This window comes from Mizuhopecten yessoensis, unplaced genomic scaffold (genome assembly GCF_002113885.1).
Source record: "Mizuhopecten yessoensis strain PY_sf001 unplaced genomic scaffold, ASM211388v2 scaffold897, whole genome shotgun sequence".
Lineage (NCBI taxonomy): Eukaryota > Metazoa > Mollusca > Bivalvia > Pectinida > Pectinidae > Mizuhopecten > Mizuhopecten yessoensis.
The window spans coordinates 273,519-293,670 of record NW_018403776.1 but is presented as its reverse complement, the minus strand read 5'-3'; the positions used below and the strand labels follow the sequence as shown (position 1 = coordinate 293,670).

Below are 20,152 nucleotides of genomic sequence, written 5' to 3'. Positions count from 1 at the left end.
TTCTATCCCCCTCCTCACTGTACGAAACACTCCATTCTCTCCCCCTCCTCACTGTACGAAACACTCCATTCTCTCCCCCTCCTCACTGTACGAAACACTCCATTCTCTCCCCCTCCTCACTGTACGAAACACTCCATTCTCTCCCCCTCCTCACTGTACGAAACACTCCATTCTTTCCCCCTCCTCACTGTACGAAACACTCCATTCTCTCCCCCTCCTCACTGTACTAAACACTCCATTCTTTCCCCCTCCTCACTGTACGAAACACTCCATTCTTTCCCCCTCCTCACTGTACGAAACACTCCATTCTCTCCCCCTCCTCACTGTACTAAACACTCCATTCTTTCCCCCTCCTCACTGTACTAAACACTCCATTCTCTCCCCCTCCTCACTGTACTAAACACTCCATTCTTTCCCCCTCCTCACTGTACGAAACACTCCATTCTTTCCCCCTCCTCACTGTACGAAACACTCCATTCTTTCCCCCTCCTCACTGTACGAAACACTCCATTCTTTCCCCCTCCTCACTGTACGAAACACTCCATTCTTTCCCCCTCCTCACTGTACTAAACACTCCATTCTCTCCCCCTCCTCACTGTACTAAACACTCCATTCTCTCCCCCTCCTCACTGTACTAAACACTCCATTCTTTCCCCCTCCTCACTGTACGAAACACTCCATTCTTTCCCCCTCCTCACTGTACGAAACACTCCATTCTTTCCCCCTCCTCACTGTACGAAACACTCCATTCTTTCCCCCTCCTCACTGTTCTAAACACTCCATTCTCTCCCCCTCCTCACTGTACGAAACACTCCTTTCTTTCCCCCTCCTTACTGTACAAAACACTCCATTCTCTCCCCCTCCTCACTGTACGAAACACTCCATTCTCTCCCCCTCCTCACTGTATGAAACATTGATTACATTGTATATCTTTCACAACCCCAATATCGGACATCTCTGTCGTGGTGATAACATCACAGATGATAATGATGAAATCTAACACGCTGACCTCAACCTCAGTAACTGCAGTCATAACTCAACACTTAGAATGTCATTGAAAACATAATTCACTGTATTTAGTAGTCCAACGGGGGTCTCTCTGTGACCATGGTCGCGATCACTGCAGTCCGGTGTGTCGGGTTCGTACTACAGTGTTCAGATAACACTGAATTTTTCCTGAGAGGACCGCAGATTTGCTTCGTAATAGACAGGAATTCACTATGTAAAATTCGCAATATGATCATATATAATTACTTAGAAGAAAGAGGCAGATGAGCTGGGGTATCAGAATCAGTTCGCAATACCCATGAAATTTTGATAAGCACCACCACAGGAAGGGCCACATGAAAGGCCACAGGAAAGGAAGGGCAACAGGCATCATTTGTGACAGGAATGAGATTAGTTTGCTTCCACCGGGGATAAAATCTGTGACCCCGGACTTCCTAATCAGACGCTCTACCAATGAGCTAAAGGGAAATTCACCTCTAGTGCGGAGCTAGAAAGCGATTGTAATCTAGCTACATACAGTTAGAATCTGCCACAGTAGTAAGAAGCATTGCCAATCCTCAGGAACCACTGTCAATATTTTAGTTTAATCTCAGAAATCTCCCTTTTTAGAAATGCTGAAACAAAGCAAAACAATTCACTAAGTCGTAGCCCTGACAACCATAATTTTGGCCTGATTATTATTTTATTATATTGATGTTACTTATAGTGTGTTAAGATGACTGTCCAACATTCATAATATAATCATTCTTTTTATATTGTAGGTTCAAATGAGTGACCTGGACTTTACGCCTCTTTACAATCCATTTTTATTGGAATTAGCAGAATATATTGAAAAAAGAAGGAACATTAATATCTAATAATACCTTAAACCAGGGTCAGTGTTTCAAAAGGCATTCATGCATTATGTGTAACAACACACAGACGTCCATGCATCATGTGTAACAACACACAGACGTATCATGTGTAAAAACACACAGACGTCCATGTATCATGTGTAACAACACACGGACGTCCATGAATTATGAGTAACAACACACAGACGTCCATGCATCATGTGTAAAAACACACAGACGTCCATGTATCATGTGTAACAACACACAGACGTCCATGCATCATGTGTAACAACACACAGATGTCCATGCATCATGTCTACCAACACACAGACATCCATGAATTATGTGTCCCAACACACAGACATCCATGAATTATGTGTAATAACACACAGATGTCCATGCATTATGTGTTACAACACACAAACGCCCATGCATCATGTGTAACAACACACTGATGTCCATGAATCATGTGTAAAAACACACAGATGTCCATGCATCATGTCTAACAACACACAGACATCCATGAATTATGTGTCCCAACACACAGATATCCATGAATTATGAGTAACAACACACAGACGTCCATGCATCATGTGTAACAACACACAAACGTCCATGCATCATGTGTAACAACACACAAACGTCCATGCATCATGTGTAACAACACACAGACGTCCATGCATCATGTGTAACAACACACGGACGTCCATGCATCATGTCTAACAACACACAGACATCCATGAATTATGTGTCCCAACACACAGACATCCATGCATCATGTGGAACAACACACAGACGTCCATGCATAATGTGTAACAACACAAACGTCCATGCATCACGTGTAACAACACACATACGTACATGCATCATGTGTAACACACAGACGTCCATCACACAAACGTCCATGCTTCATGTATAACAACACAAACGTCCATGCATCACGTGTAACAACACACAAACGGCCATGCATCATGTGTAACACCACACAGACGTCCATGCGTCATGTGTAACAACACCCAGATGTCCATGCATCATGTCTAACAACACTCAGACATCCATGCATCGTGTGTAACAACACACAAACGTCCATGCATCATGTGTAACAACACAAACGTCCATGCATCATGTGTAACAACACTCAGACATCCATGCATCATGTGTAACAACACACAGATGTCCATGCATCATGTGTAACAACACACAGACGTCCATGAATTATGTGTCCCAACACACAAACGTCCATGCATCATGTGTAACAACACAAACGTCCATACATCATGTGTAACAACACTCAGACATCCATGCATCATGTGTAACAACACACAGATGTCCATGCATCATGTGTAACAACACACAGACGTCCATGAATTATGTGTCCCAACACACAAACGTCCACGCATCATGTGTAACAACACACGGACGTCCATGCATCATGTGTAACAACACACAGACATCCATGCATCATGTGTAACAACACACAGACGTCCATGAATTATGTGTCCCAACACACAAACGTCCATGCATCATGTGTAACAACACACGGACGTCCATGCATCATGTGTAACAACACACAGACGTCTATGCATCATGTGTAACAACACACGGACGTCCATGCATCATATGTAACAACACACTGATGTCCATGCATTATGTGTAAAAACACACCGACGTCCTTGAATTATGTGTCCCAACACACAAACGTCCATGCATCATGTGTAACAACACACAGATGTCCATGCATTATGTGTAACAACAAACTGATGTCCATGCATCATGTGTAACAACACACTGATGTCCATGTATCATGTGTAAAAACACACAGACGTCCATGCATCATGTGTAACAACACACAGACGTCCATGCATCATGTGTAACAACACACAAACGTCCATGCATCATGTGTAACAACACACAGACGTCCATGCATCATGTGTAACAACACACTGATGTCCATGAATTATGAGTAACAACACACAGACGTCCATGCATCATGTGTAACAACACACAGACGTCCATGCATCATGTGTTACAACACACAAACGCCCATGCATCATGTGTAACAACACACTGATGTCCATGCATCATGTGTAACAACACACAAACGTCCATGCATCATGTGTAGCATCACACAGATGTCCATGCATCATGTGTAACAACACACAGACGTCCATGCATCATGTGTAGCAACACAGATGTCCATGCATTATGTGTCACAACACACAGACGTCCATGCATCATGTGTAACAACACACAGATGTCCATGCATTATGTGTCACAACACACAGACATCCATAAATATGTGTAAAAACACTGACATCCATATATCATGTGTAACAGTATACAAACAACACACAGACGTTCATTCATAAATGATGTGGAACAGTACTGGAACAGTACACAATTGAACAGGTATTGGTGTAGCAACACTCCTATGTACATGGGTCATGGGTAACAAATCATCAAAACTTCCATTATGAGTATTAAAAAAACATACTTGTGCAGAAATTGTGTGTAGCAACAGGCAGACATCCATAGATTATGAGTGACAACACTCCAACGCCCATGGGTCATTGTGTATTGTGTATAAACGACACACAGACGTCCATGAATTATGTGTAACTCTATGGATCATGTGTTTCAACATTCAGATTTCCATGGATGTTGTTACCACATACAGATGTCCATGACCACAATTATGGAGATTGACTATTTCTGGGGATATTTTCCAAAAAGTTATGATACAGAAACATGTCTATTTGATTGCAATGTTTTATGTGAAATTAATTATTCCATTTAGGTTAAAAAGAAGTAAGTTTAAACAGTGCATGCACTCGCAGCTCATGATTAAAAAGGGGGAGATAACTTAAACACAAATTAATAATGTGAATACACATTCTGTAATATGTAAGCGAACAATTTAGAGATTTCTTCTTAAGAAAGACTATAATGGATTTAACCAAACTTTGAATGAAAGTAGGTATCATTATTTATAGAGCATTTCATTTTGATTAGTCAAGACAACTCTACCTCTTCGCAAAAATACTATTTAGATTTTGACCAAATTTGTTATGAAATGTTCTCCTATGTTCCAATAAGAGTGTTTATGTCCTGCTAGTAAATGTCCAGCATACAGAATTAGTTTATATAGGTATTCAGTTTACAAACACCTCAAACAAGTTGGTGTTTCAGGGATGTGGAGCTAAGGTAAAGTAAGCAGTTACTATTTTTAATAGAAAATCTTTTCGTTCAGCTGGCTTAATTTTTCTTCTGATTTATACGGAACTTTCTACAGGTATCAGTACACAAATTTGTGGAATGAGTTTGCATTTCATGGTTATAGGTACAAAGTCAAGTGACTATAACAAGGAAATATTGGTCATTATTTTACTGACCTACTAAGACCTAGGGTTGTCTAACTGGTCAAATTTAGTAACTGCATACCAGTACTTGAAAAATCTTCTGACCAATTATTTGGCAAATAATTTTCTTCATAATCAATGATACTCAGTTTATTTTTACCAAAATGATGGGCAACATGTATTTTCATGGCTTAAATACTGATAAGCATGATAGTTTACTCACGCAAGTAGAATTCTCCACACCCAAATCATGTGAGTTTAAATATTTAATTATAACGGTTAGAATAAAACGGATTCTTAAACGAATTATTGCTACATCAAATCATACATGTTGAAATTATGGTTGAGAAACATAATTTAGTTGACAACACATTCTGTTGTTCCTTGCACCTTATATGGGCTTCTCAAATACGATTCAAATGTGTATTCTTTAAATGACACAATGTATTGCAAATTCCACCTGTCAAAGTGAGTCCTACAGTGCTAAGACGACCCCTTTAATAAACCTTCTGGGCCCTTTTTAAGATATGTCCGAGTTTTTAGATTGCTCTGGTGCCATCTTTTTACTATCGAGTGCAAAAAAGAACATTCTAAGCTCATACCATGCACTATTTTTGGGTATTAAAGAGTTCCCCTGGACCTCAATTAATAGTTGGTATGTCTAGTCTAGGTAAACACAGGGATTCCTATGGGGTAAATTATATATTACACTATTTGGTAAATACATTTTGTAACTGGTTCATCTGGCAGACCCTTTACAACCCTACCAAGGACATATATACCTTGAGTGAGTTTGTTGTTTAAAGCTTCTGGACAACAAAGTGGATTGGAACAAAGAACATGGATGACAGGGGCATCCATGACTTGCACACAGAGTTTTCCTGTTAATATATTTTAGAATCATCCTGACACAAATAAGTAAAATATTTTATGTTGCCTAATCGAGTACAAGCCCTCCTCCAAAGATTGTGGTTGATTTATAGGTGTGCAACTGATCTGTTAGTTTTTACATACCCCAAGGTATACCTTGCAATTCATTTTGAAATACTCTTAACCCTTTCACCACTGTGGAACACAATGGACTCATCCAAATAAATGTATGGTAGAGTCTACTGAAGTTGCCTAGGGGTGAAAGGGTTAAAGGCTGTATTATGCCTTACATGGTATGTGTGCATAGAAGCAGGTTTTGTGGTATAATGTTTGGTGAAAGAATGAAGTGGTTTGTTTATTGTGATAGTTTTAGAAAGTGCGAAAATGTAGGAAAATGAAGATTTTGTGGACCAAGGACATATATACCTTGAGTGAGTTTGTTGTTTAAAGCTTCTGGACAACAAAGTGGATTGGAACAAGGAACATGGATGACAGGGGCATCATGAATGAGGTGTTTGTATTTTTGACATTTTGCGAAAATGACGGAATGAGTGAGGGAATGAGTGAGAGTGAGGGAATGATCTGTGGTAGAGTATCAATAAAAATAGGAAGCCTTTGTTTTTGTTTGCGTCCTTTGTGTTACATTTGTGTTAGCTTTGTGCCTGTTTGACTCTACCTTGATGTGTCATCAGTTGTTAATATTTTAGATGACAAGCTTTTCAAATTGTCTTTTGTACACGTTCCTCTAGGGTGTTAGTTGTGCAAATCTGCTTTTGTTTGTGAATTTAAAAACAAAATGGCAACCAAGTGGACATTTTGGTATTTAGGGTTAAAGCTTGCCTTTGCTATTTTTCAAACAATGACTTGACCAACATTCAAGGTAATATGGGTCTAATGTAAAATCTTCAAGCAATTTCTAATAAACCATATGATGTCTCAATCAACGACATTTTACTTAAAACATCAGTAATCCCAAAATGGAACATTTCAGCTCGGCTTGTAAAAAAAGAGGTGAGCAGTCAGCTTATTGTGCAGTAATTCATCCATTTTCAACCAACGTTTAATTTTAGTGACACCACCACCAAAACCCAGAGCAGAATTCAACCGAGTTTTATTGCTAGCAAGCTTAGGTCATGTTGAACAAATAAAGGGGCTGAGATACTCGATCAAATAGCCTGATTTGCTTTAAAAAACATTTTCTTCCAATGTCCTGCACAGATTTTAACCAAATTATGGTGCTAGGATATTAAAACTATATTGCGAATATCTTTTTATGCTATACATTTTATAGACAATTATCAATTAGTTTATAAAAGTAGAACAGTTTGTAAATATTGTAAAGTATTTTTTAACTAATAAGTACTTAAAAATTATTTGTTAATATCTTCCAAAGAGTGTCGTTTTTGAGCCGATCAGGAAATCGATATAGCCAGCCTGCCTTTAAGTTGCTGAGATGTTTTCACTGCTTCTCAAAAACAGTTGTAGTTGTAATTCATGTGAGCGTTTAGGCCTGTTGGGCCTCTTGTTTATCTAAACATCTTCTCAATAATCATCAGGCAGGGGGGGGGGGGGATAGTTGACCAGTAACCTTGACCTGTTTTCTTCAATGTCATTGTCAAACAAAAAGCCCATGGTATTATATTTGGCCAGTAGCATGAAGGGCTCTCAAGTTTGTTCAACTTATGAGCATATTGCACTTCAAAGGTCACAGGGTCAAATGTATATAAAGGTTTTACAGGTTGTTTTTGTTACTATGGGTCATAGGTAATGAGATTTAACCTATAGCTTTATGTTAGTCCACTTTAAGATTATCTCCCAGCAGTGCAGTTGATTTAAGTCCTGTTGTTATATAAATTGGTCCTCTTATGAATGATGTTATTTATCAATGCAAGAGGCATTAGTATGCAAACAGTCTGATAGGAGGCCATTGATGAAAAATAACTGGTCCAGCACTGCGCCCAGAAAGCTCCAAATCGAACAGTACTGGAAGCTGATGACTGGCCGTCAATAACAACACCCTGAGTTCGGTCTAATAACAGGCTCAAGATCTAGGCGGGTAGGTTATGACGAATGCCATAGTGCTTTAATTTCAAGAGGAGTCTATTGTGGGACATGGATAAATCCAATGGGATACTATCGACTTGTTCATCTACATCTATACCACCTGGCTAGGCCATTGATGGTCAGTAAAAGTTGTGTGGCTAGGGACCTCGTTCCCTCTAACCATGCATGTTGATTGTCTCAGGTGGTTAACATGTTTGATGATGTGACTGAGTCTCGTGTTCAAGAATTTTGCTGCAGATGGATGTTAACGAGATGGGTCCATATTTAACTTGTTCACTAACTTCTTCCTCCTTGAAGAGAGGTGTGATGTTGGCAGATTTTAAGTCCGTTGGCACTTTTCCTTGGTCAAAAGATACTTTAAAGATCTCGGGGAGTGGCAGAGCCGGTGTTATCTGCAACAAGGATGTTTCTTAAAGAATGCCGATAGGAGAAGAAACTACATGAGGCCAATTAGCTTGATTAAGATTCAGTAGTTAAAGACCTCATTTTTCAGATATAATGATTTTGTACGCAGCTTGTATATTGGTTCACTTGTACTGTGATTCCGTCTTGGATAATATTTGGGGATAAATGCAGGATCAATAATAATTAGAAAAATATAGAGATATTCTGATAAATGTGGCAAAAACTAATATCTGTAAATATGTCACGTACATTATGCAAGTTACGTTATCGAAATTACATAAAAACTTGGAACTTTCCTTGTAACCATACCGGCAACCAATAAATTGGATGAGGGTTACGGTATTATCTAAGTTAGTAACTTTAACATACATAGAAAATACATCGTATTGCATTAGAATAACAGTTGTCTTTGGTTGCTCTCCCACCAGGTTTCCGTTTCCGGATTTGCATTTTCCATTTTGGTTCAAAAACGTCAGTTTGCACAATTGAAAAAGTTACCAAAACACAGAGTCAAACGGATGACTTTTGGCAATCACTCAAATTTTTAAACATCAATCAAATTCTTCTTATGAGCGATAACATGGAACTTGCTGAGGTGAAGGGTTTTATACTGTAAAGACTGTTTTATAAGTAAGTGACCTTGGTCCACATTAAAGGTCACAAGAATGATGTGTCAAAGACTCGGTGATATGAAAACTAGTAGGATTGTTGTCATTAGCTTGCTTTGTTGAAAGGCAATAAAGATTGAAGCAATTTATATCACCAATGAAGGTCTCAAGATAATTTGTTGAATGACTCGTTAGGGTTCGAGCAATAATTCAGACCTGGAGCTGTGGCAAATGGCTATCAAGTGGGTGCATATGAACAAATGTTAATATACAACAGTCAAGGGTTTCCGTTTTCGTTGAACTATCTTCCCCGCAACCACGGAATAAATCATAAAACTCGAAAGCCCTTCATGCGGCAAAGGAATCGCGCGACAGCGTAACGCTAAAAAGACAGGCTTTGAGGTTGGGTGTGTGGCTTTTCTGTTATCTTTAAGGTACATGTGACAGCGTAAAGATTAGTCGGGTTTGTATGCCTTAACCAATTAAAACAGCTTACCGCGACCCTTCGATGTTGTCATGACCTATCCCGGGAGTGCAGAGGATTAGGGTATTGTGTGTTTCAAGTCCGGAACTCTTGGATTTCTGGGACGGTTGTTAAGCTGTTCACACATTTACATATACGTACTAAAAGTTTGGCTCAGAAGTGCAATTAACATATTCAATCATATACATTTTATTCTAATACAGAACGTACAGGTTCTTTCTCAGACCAATTGACTTGTTCCCAACCCTTGTAGATAACATATTAAGGATTTTCCCAGTGTTTGTCTTGTCTGTTTTGATTGAGTTTACTTTGAAAAAGGGCACGTCACCAGAGACACAGGAAGAATGTTGTAAATCGTTACTACTTTGAGTGTTAAGGACTGTTTTCTCCTGTCGATAGAACAGGGCAGCGCATACCGTTTCATCAGTATAGTTTCATGATTCCACTTGCCTCCTTGTCGTAAATCTATTGTGTTGTTTTCAATATATCAATCATGGCACCTAAGCTTTGTTCGTTCTTTTATATATTTTGATAAGTGAAATCTTTGAAACCTTTTATTTGTTTTGTAACCCTTTGATCATGTTTAACTGTGCATGGTGTCCAAACTGGCCAAGTAAGATGCTACCTGTTGGTACTGAAAACATCGATCTCCTAACAACTGTTTACGTAGTTTATCATTACATGACCTAAATCTAACGTGTAGTGTGGTCAGTTTGATCTTTTGGGAAAGCCAGTGATAACTAAATATATATAGCGTTTCCTCCCGGATCCCTGCGACAACCGTCGCGGGGCGGAGCGCTATGTCTATAAGTCCGGGATGGAAGTCGACTACGGCAGTGATAACTCAAACAAAGTCCACCAAGTTCACACTATTTTATTTACACATCCATGATATCAGGTAGTTTCACACGATGTCCACTGGGAATAAAACACTATCTCACATTACTCCACAAATATGTCTCCATCAAAATAATGTGTAATTCTCATAATAATAGTGTACAAGTTAAATCCAATGTCTTTAATTTCCCTGGTATAAATCACCGTGGAGTAAGTCCCAAAATAATGTTATTCTCTCTTATATGCACACAAACTGCATTCTCATTGGCTGACATCGGCTCCTCATGCGCTCCTCACCCTCTTTAATTGGCCTATATCGGCCCCTCACGGCTCCTCACGGCTCCTCACTCTCTCTGATTGGCCTATATCGGCCCCTCACAGCTCCTCACTCTCTGACTGGCCTATATCGGCCCCTCACGGCTCCTCACAGCTCCTCACTCTCTCTCCGATTGGCCTATATCGGCCCCTCACCGCTCCTCACGGCTCCTCACTCTCTCTGATTGGCCTACATCGGCCCCTCACGGCTCCTCACGCTCTCTGATTGGCCTATATCGGCCCCTCCCAGCTCCTCACTCTCTGACTGGCCTATATCGGCCCCTAACGGCTCCTCACAGCTCCTCAATCTCTCTGATTGGCCTATACCGGCCCCTCACGGCTCCTCACAGCTCCTCACTCTCTCTCCGATTGGCCTATATCGGTCCCTCACCGCTCCTCACGGCTCCTCACAGCTCCTCACTCTCTTAGATTGGCCTGTATCGGCCCCTCACGGCTCCTCACAGCTCCTCACACTCTCTCCGATTGGCCTATATCGGCCCCTCACGGCCCCTCACAGCTCCTCACTCTCTCTGATTGGCGTATATCGGCCCCTCACGGCTCCTCACAGCTCCTCAATCTCCCTGATTGTCCTATATCGGCCCCTCACGGCTCCTCACTCCCTCTGATTGGCCCATATCGGCCCCTCACGGCTCCTCACGGCTCCTCACAGCTCCTCACTCTCGCTGATTGGCCTACATCGGCCCCTCACGGCTCCTCACGGCTCCTCATAGCTCCTCGATCTCTCTGATTGGCCGTACCGTAGTTATACTAGACCTTTCTCATTTTGAGGCAGTCCTAGCATGGAGCCAGAGACAGACACTGAAACTAGTAGATTAGGGGAACATCTTAAAGTCATTTTTCATTTCATCTGTATTAAGGATTCATGTCCCCCTGCCTGTGACAAATCACCAGAGAATTATATTTCCTACATTTACATCCCCTGGATTTTATTACGACAATTGATAAACTACTCTTGGCTGATCTCACCTTTCAGAAAAGATTTTTTTTTACAGTTTGTACTGAAAACAAAGACTCGGTGCATACTTAAGTTGGTTTGCAGTAGTATAGAAATCCGAAAATCCACTCCCCTGAAATTATCCCAAGAATAATCTTCTAAGAACAGCATAAACAATAAACATGATTGAGATATTTCTGTTAACAGCTAGATTTGAATAAAAAGAAACAGGTATAAATACAGTATACACGCAACAGGGAACCGCATGGAGAATTTCAAACCGTACCAAGTCCGATATCAGTGGGTTAAACGTAAAATGTGTTTGCATGAAGTATGATGTACATGTAGCAGTGTCATTATCTAATGACACTAATATCTTTTACCTGTAAAGCTGGTTATTTATGTTTAAACTTTATTCTTCATTAAAAGCAGAGTATTAAGTGCTGTGCTTTTACTATACAGTGTATCTATATACAGGTCTATACAGGCCTGTCAGTCCTTTTTTTATAACTGAATACCCTTATCTTATATGAAATTATTATACTACCCTTGTTATCACCCACTGCACCTGTAAATAATTTTCACTAGTTATTGAGAAACAAGTCTTCTTCAATACCTCCTTATGCAAGCGGAAGTGAAGTGGACAGAATTAAGAAGCACCTCAAGAAGCGACTGACGCTTACAACCGGTGTCACAATCAATGAACCAATGAACCAATGTACACTTTGCTTTATATCAAAAGACACCTGTGCAAACCTGTTTGTCAAGGTTCATGGGTCAATCTATTTTTGTGTAAGATTGACCATGGGTCAGTGCGCACCCGCGCTTTTGGGGGCATTGTCACTCCCGTACAAGTTTATGGCCGTATCGGACGTGTTATGCAATTGTGCAGACTTAGTGCTTATTAGTGAGCTGAGAATTCTAAATTGTGAGTACTTTAATACAATCTTAGTGATTGTAAATTATTTATATCACATGTGATAACATTTTGATATACTGCTGATGTAAATTATATACTTTATAAATTAATTGGAATTGTCCATAAATTAATTGGAATTGTCCAATTCAATTAATACGGTTATTTGAAATTTGACTTTCCCGCCATTTTGTGCTATTCGTTATTTTTATCCACAGTGATTTTGGTTAACTTGATTAGTGGTCTACATCATGTCTATTATATTAAACATTCTTGTTAACGTCCGATACTGGTACATCTTTAGTAATTGTCATTATTTTATTATTTGTAGCATTGTATGCGGTCCGTGATTGGCTACTTGGTCACGTACTCACGTAATGTAATATATATGTAATTTAACTTCCGGTGGGCTTGTTAAACTATAACTAACAAGGATCGAGATTATAGGTACATGTATATAAGTGGTCATGTGGTCATGTGGTCAATGGGTCACGTGTCCACTCGGATCAATGTTCCCAATGGCCGTAGTGGAATAACTGTGTGCAGGTGTACGTGTATACATGTGTATACATGTGTATACAGATCGTAGTACATGTTCCGGTTTCTTGTTTAGTTTACGAAGATCACGAATGAAACGACGTTATGTAACTTATACCGTAGAGAGTAACGACTAGTTCCTGCTTCTGGGGTCAGTATCAACACGTAAGAGAACACACGTCGGCGTAAAGCATCGTCAGACGTTCCAACATGGCCTGTGTGGGCAGTATTGTAGGGGACACGGCTCAGTTCCTCAGGGTTGTACAGAGCCACGCCCACCTCAGTGACCACCTTGCTGTGAGTATTGTCAAAGCATGGTTAACTTCGATCACGATAACGATATTGCTGTTGCTCTTAACAATCGGTCTTATTGGACAGCACATAAGCACCATCTTCGGTCAATTAAGAGACAATATATGTGTAACAAACTTCACTTGTGCGACTTCATAAAATGTGGGATAATATGAAACAGAATGAAAATAAAAACACAAACAACTGGCAAATATAACATCGAGAAATATATTTTCCTGATAAGATATGGTGTAAAATTGTGTGCCTTATATCTAGAAAACAGGTGGGTTTGTTTGTTTTAGTGTCAATGACTGTCTGTAGTAGATAAGTAGGTGACGTTACTCACTCCTGTTCTACCTGTAGGTATACATTGTATACAGAGAGTAGGGGCGAAGTTAGGATTTCTGGAAAGCTCGGGGGATGGACGGACGGACGGAGGGACGGAGGGACGGAGGAATGCCTGAAATTATAGACTTAAATCCTAGTTTATTCATATTACATAAAAGATGAGAAATTATCATTAAAAAAATCCCATCGGCATCAAAGGAAAATTTGGAAAATTGCAGTGTTTTGGTGCTATGAACAATGTAGAGTAGCTTTGGAGTCCAATTCATAAATTAATCATATATATATGTGTTTATATCAGCAGAGACGTATAATGTCTCTGATATCAGGAAAATTCCAAAGGAAACATAAAAAATGAAATTACATACCAAATACGATTTCTTCTTCCTATGAGAGACGAATCTCCAAGATTGGAGCGATTATTAACTCTGGACTTAGTGGGCGCATGTGCAGAAAAAAAGAAACCTTATAGTTATAATTGAATAATTGATTTGATAAGAAGCATCGCCGAATATGATGAGGCGGTTTATATAATTACCCTGCACAAACGAAAGATGCTCAAACATTGTTGGACTCCTTCTACTTTATCGATACATTCTCGACATCAAATGAGAACCACTGTCGATACAAAAATATCTTGTCTACAAAGCTGGACACATTGATAGGCTGTAGTTGGGTGTAGCGCTTGTGTAATCTTCAAAGGACATGTAAAGTGTATCGTGAGCGTACCCCTTGGATTGCGAGTATGTGTCCATCAGAGACACAGGAGAGTTCCACACGAATCGTCTATTGCTCCGTTACATACTCGAAATTCAAACAGTAACGCCTACTTACTTTCCCTGAACTTCGTCATGAAAAGAAATCGAAAGAACGATATATATATAGTACTTGTTTTGTTATTTTCAAATGCTATAGACTTTTTATCTGGAAAAGGGATACGTTTCTACGTTTATTTGTTTCAATTTGCTCGAGAATGTCAACCATCACCGATATCTTATCTGTATGTGGTAACTGCGTAAGTTTTGTTCAATCGAAATTGATTTTAAACAAGAGCAATGAAAATACAGCAATTCATTTGGCAACTGTCCACTATGGCAAATATATATAAACAAAGTTCTAGTTAAATGTAACTTTAAATTCACGGAGATTAGTAAAATATCCTTTTCCCCCCACAAAGTTTACCCTTGAGCTTGATAACGTGGAGGTCGTGGCTGTAGGGGATGGCAATCTCAATGACGTCGTCAGGGTCAAGGACAAGCAGGACAACAACTCCAGTGTAATCATCAAGTATGCTCCTCCGTTTATAAAGGTGGGTATGCGTCTCCCTTTGTGACGGTAGATCTGCTCTTCACTGAGTCAATGCAAATATGGTCCTCCCTTTATGATGGCAATTGCATATAATTTATATGATCCGGTTCAGAAGTATATAAATGAGGGATGGTTTCCTCTTAAAACACGTTGGAAAATGCAGGTTAAAATTTTTTCGAATGATAATATCATATTCGAATGACACATTTACTATATCTATGCTGATTATTGTCAAATAATCAAAAGAGCCTGATACTGCTAGCTTAAATTACATGCCCTAATATGTTAACAACATAAAATTATTGTAATATATATGTATAATAATTTTGATAATTGATGTTTAATTGATGATTGTATTGTGATGCTCTATCATTATAATCTTCATTCTGGAGGAAATAAAGGAGTATATAGTTAGTTATGTACACATTAAAATAACGATACCTTTGTACTCTTTCAATGTCCATGTATGTATATACGTTAATTAATTCTTATATGTAACTATTCTGTTTATGTAATCTTCATTTTGGAGGAAATAAAAGGAATACTAATTCTTCTAATAGTGTTCTTGTAGATCGCAGTTGAATCGAAGTATGTGCTGTCGAACCTTGTCATTCAGATTCGCTTTCATTTGTTTGAAATGTCATCTCACCAATTCACTGTGAACCTGATTCGAGGGCCCAGGTGTTTAAAAGGTGATTAGCTTAATCAGTGATTAGCGCAAATTTTGTGTATCTTTAAAACACAACCATTGAATTAGTTACAACTTTCCAGACATCAACAACTTAGTTACGAGAATTTACATGCAAAACATTGAGATTTTACCTTGTATATTGACGAAATTATTAAAGGTTGAAAATTGTCGTTAAACAGTGATTAAGCTAACCCCCATTTGAACAACTTGGCCCAGGGATCGTGATGAAGCTCTTCAGTCCATTATTTATATACAAAGAAAATGTATATAAAATACCCCAAAATTATAATTCCACATCCTATACTAAAAGTGAATCTCGGAGTACAACTAACTTTGACCTATTTTAGTGAACCTATGCCTTCTTTCGGGAATAGAGATCACATAGAAATGATTCCAATTGTATTCCCCCTCCGAAAATATGGCTGTCATAGCAATGAAAATTAACAGAAAGTGTTATCACATCACTTTGGCGAAAGCTCAGTAATAACTTAAAGATCCTTGTCCCTCCGCAGGCAAAACACTCGAGAAGGATTCCACCTACTATATCGTACATACAGAAACTTCCTTTAAAGCTAGGATTGTTGTGAAAAGTATACGTATGAACAAAAGCTGTTATCTCTATGTTACAGTGTTTGGGACCAGAGTACCCCCTGACAGTGGAGAGGGGCACAGTTGAGTACCAGGCACTGGTTAAGTTCAACACGGCATCCCCTGGCTGCTGTCCAGATACCTATTTCTATGACATGGACGCAAGGCTAAGTAAGTTACGTGTACTTACGTTTTATATACATCCTATAGCAAGTTATACTAAATGTTATATATATCCTATAGCAAGTTATACTAAATGTTATATAAATCTACTAGATGTTATATAAATCCTATAGCAAGTTATACTAAATGTTATAAAATCCTATAGCAAGTTATACCACGGAATTATCTAAGCCCGTGGTTATACTAAATGTTTTATATATCCTATAGACAGTTATACTAAATGGTATATAAATGCTATAGAAAGTTATACTAAATGGTATATAGATCCTATAGAAAGTTATACTAAATGGTATATAAATCCTATAGAAAGTTATACTAAGTTTTAAACACAGCAAATAGTAATTAAGTGACCTCAAGATCTATGTACTGTTTTAATTAAGCTCCTTAAATTTGCGACGTCCAACCAACTTTCGCGGGTCGTATCTAGTGTATTTATTTTGCACATCACAGTCTACTATCTATAGTTACAGGTATTGTATATTTTATTTAATGTGTTAAGACCGCGGTAATAAACACAATACAATATCGGTTATTGTTTTTGCCAGTCTGTATGGAAGATCTAAGATCGTACAAAGACTTACGACGGGAAATGATTAAAGGAGTGTGCAGTGACGAGGCGGTGAAGTGTATTGCTAAACACATTGCCGTCGTACACAGGGAGTACCACGTCGCCAAACTCAGCTGCAGTGACATGACAGATCTACTAAAACAGTTCGGGTAAATGTTATATTCTGGCTATTTGTCATTCGTGATTTCCGAATCCTGGCATATACTCTGATGCTACTCATTGACTCTGGGTACCTGTTCACACTATTACTATACTACATACTGTATTTCCAGGCCCACAGAACTAGTACAGCTGACTGAGCAATTCGTGTTTACCAAACCCTTTACGAAGGATGACCCCACAAACAAATGCTCCACCGAGGTCAGCAGCCACGCCCAACTTGTCTACGACAACCAACAGGTTCTAACGAATGCAGCAAAAATGAAAAAGATCTTCCTGGAAAAGAAGGAATGTTTGATCCATGGGGATCTTCATACAGGTTCCATAATGGTTTGCAACGATTCAGCGAAGGTGGGTTTCAGTATAGTAAATGGCTCATATACTGCCAACATAATTTATTTGTAAGTCCCATTTACTTTTTCTTTCTTCCTTGCTGAAGCATTTATACGTATCCCTCAGGGTATATCGCCAAACTAATGTAAAGTGTCCAATTCTGGATGAACAAATAAGTGTTGATAGTATCACAGAGTTTACCGTAATAATGGAACTGGTAGCAAATCAACTTTATTTCGAACGACAGTTAATAGCTTTATCTCGAACGACAGTTAAAAGCAGGAAGTGTTATTAACGATATCTGTATCATGTTCATCAAGTTTTTACGCAAGCGCAGTGTTACAATTTTAAGCAATGCAAACTCAAATTGGATCTATATATATAACGCTATTAGAAATATCTTTCATAAATATTAGAACTAGGGAGTATACCTGGTAAATGAATTAAGAGTGACAATCATGACTCCTTCGTTAAAAGTTAAGTCATTTGGACAAAATTATTTTATAAATTGATGGTGACCTTGTAATTTAACAAACAGTTATTATTTTTAAACAGTTAATGGACATAGAGTTTGCTTTTATGGGTCCGGCAGCGTTCGATGTAGGAATTCTAATAGCCAACTATATCATGTCTTACTACCAACACATGTCTGAAGGAAACAGACAGTTTGCCTACCGTACTATTGACTTTTGCAAACTCACAGGTATGTATCTCTGCAAAATCTACTGTCGTCATTAGTATCTAAATATATAACCGGGTATTGGTTTAAACAATATTTTATTAACAAATATGCAGTACATAATATATAATTTTACAAAAAAATGTTCTTTTCCAGGGAAGTTGTACTGTGAGAACATGACCAGTTGTTCAGGTGACACGGATAGCTACAACAAGAATTTCATGTCTGAAGTGGCGGGCTTTGCAGGTTGTGAAATAATTCGCAGGTGAGTGATGATATGATTTCACTAAAACAATCTAGGGCGGATCAAGGAGTTAAAGGATACATCATAAATAATTCCTTTTATGTTTTCCCATGGAATGCCATATTTATATCACGAACATTGAAGAATCACAGGTGCATGGTATACGTCATCCGAGTGAAGGATAACGTTAAGTTACGTCGTATTAAACACGTCGCATTTTATGGCAGCTCAGATGATTGAACCATATTTTAAATAGGCTAATCCACAAGAATGGTATCAATTGTGTAAATACCTTAGCATTTGCACCAAAGATATACCAAAACGACCCATTTTCGTACCGTCGCTTCTTTTGCATTTTACCTAAATATGGTGATCTTGAATGTATCAATAAATAAGTAATGGTAATTGTACCGTTTTGGTTGTTCAAACTAAAATTTATTTTGACGAGATTAACGGAATTATATATGTTTCTTACAAAACAATAATAAATGGTAATAAGGAGGCAAGTTATTACCTAGTTATCTTGGAATAACAAGGAAGTACATAAATTTACAAATATCACCGAACCATATGGATTTTTGTTTGCACTATAACTGAACTGACATTCACTAGAAATAATCATATGACCATTGAAACGTTCTATTTCTCTATTAGAATACTCGGAGCAGCTCATGTGGAAGACCTCGAGGGTCGACCCTCAGCTGAAGTTGACGCCCTCGGGGCTGGGGTCCGGCTGATCACCGCTCAAGAGAGGATAGATACCATGGACAAAATGATGATTATTGCTCATATGTTGACTTAACATGCTATGCGTATTAGCGTGCCTTTGTTGTATCATTGTCACTACCCTGGCTCTCGCTATGAGGACTTGAAATTACTCGGATTTGACCTGAATTGACATGGCGGGTGTCGTCAGTGAAGCAAAATATTCTTTCCCTATCCTACCATCTAGCATTATTTTCTTTGAACTTTTTCCAGTGATAAGCGTTTCTTTGTTCATATTTTGCCCTAGTTTTATCGATTTTGAGTTCAAATTACGGGTTTTGCACATATCGGTTTTCGTTTTTTCTTCATTGCGTTCAGTTACTTTGAATTGTGTAAACAACCTTTTTGAATTGTGCAAACAATTACTTTTGAATTGTGTAAACAGTTACATAAGTTTGCGTAAATATAAAATTTACAATATGTTAATCGTTGCTTTGATGTTGGGTTAGCAGTTATCCTGATGATAAGTTTACTAACTTTTACATGCACGAAGATACTTTGACATTTTAAACAGTAACTATAATGTATAAACAGTTGTATTGACGTAATGTCCACCTCTTTTACTTAAGCATTGCATTGATCTATTTTTAATTGTATAAACAGTTTCATGTAATTTTACAATTCAAGCTGCTTATACATTGTGCTCCGTCTTAAAATGAAGATTCTTCAAGGTTGAATTTTACAGGAATTTTGCAATAAATCTAGTCGATGTATTTTATTTTTAAACACAATTTTAGCATTCGATTCAAGTATCAACACATCTAAACAATTTGTTTTGTGTTTCTACAGAATAAAGATTATGAAATG

General features: G+C 38.4%; 2 protein-coding genes across 3 annotated transcripts in view; both read left to right on the top strand.

Annotated features, from left to right (window-relative positions):
* Positions 1 to 1,958, top strand: part of LOC110453878 (zinc phosphodiesterase ELAC protein 2-like) — a 41,844-nt gene extending 39,886 nt beyond the window's left edge. The window contains exon 19 of the mRNA XM_021503073.1: positions 1,770 to 1,958. Coding sequence (XP_021358748.1) covers positions 1,770 to 1,865 — 96 coding nt within the window. The 3' untranslated portion in view covers positions 1,866 to 1,958. The remainder of the gene's footprint in view (positions 1 to 1,769) is intronic.
* Positions 1,959 to 12,531: 10,573 nt separating this feature from the next.
* On the top strand, positions 12,532 to 20,152 carry LOC110453865 (methylthioribose kinase-like). Of its 2 annotated transcripts, XM_021503054.1 has the most exons (9): positions 12,546 to 12,666; positions 12,986 to 13,488; positions 15,005 to 15,136; positions 16,456 to 16,585; positions 17,143 to 17,314; positions 17,438 to 17,675; positions 18,213 to 18,360; positions 18,493 to 18,601; positions 19,235 to 20,152. In XM_021503054.1, the coding sequence occupies exons 2-9, from the start codon at positions 13,402 to 13,404 to the stop codon at positions 19,380 to 19,382; spliced, it is 1,164 nt and encodes a 387-aa protein (XP_021358729.1). In that variant the 5' UTR covers positions 12,546 to 12,666; positions 12,986 to 13,401; the 3' UTR covers positions 19,383 to 20,152. The 2 variants fall into 2 exon arrangements, with proteins under 2 accessions (XP_021358736.1, XP_021358729.1); XM_021503061.1 differs by lacking the exon at positions 15,005 to 15,136 and having other exon boundaries at positions 12,532 to 12,666.

Excerpts from the sequence above, each read along its gene's own strand:
- LOC110453865 (XM_021503054.1), top strand. The coding sequence starts at position 13,402 with ATGGCCTGTGTGGGCAGTATTGTAGGGGACACGGCTCAGTTCCTCAGG. Across the intron at positions 13,489-15,004 it reads ACCTCAGTGACCACCTTGCT|TTTACCCTTGAGCTTGATAA; the intron begins GTGAGTATTGTC and ends CCCCCCACAAAG. Across the intron at positions 18,361-18,492 it reads TGACTTTTGCAAACTCACAG|GGAAGTTGTACTGTGAGAAC; the intron begins GTATGTATCTCT and ends GTTCTTTTCCAG.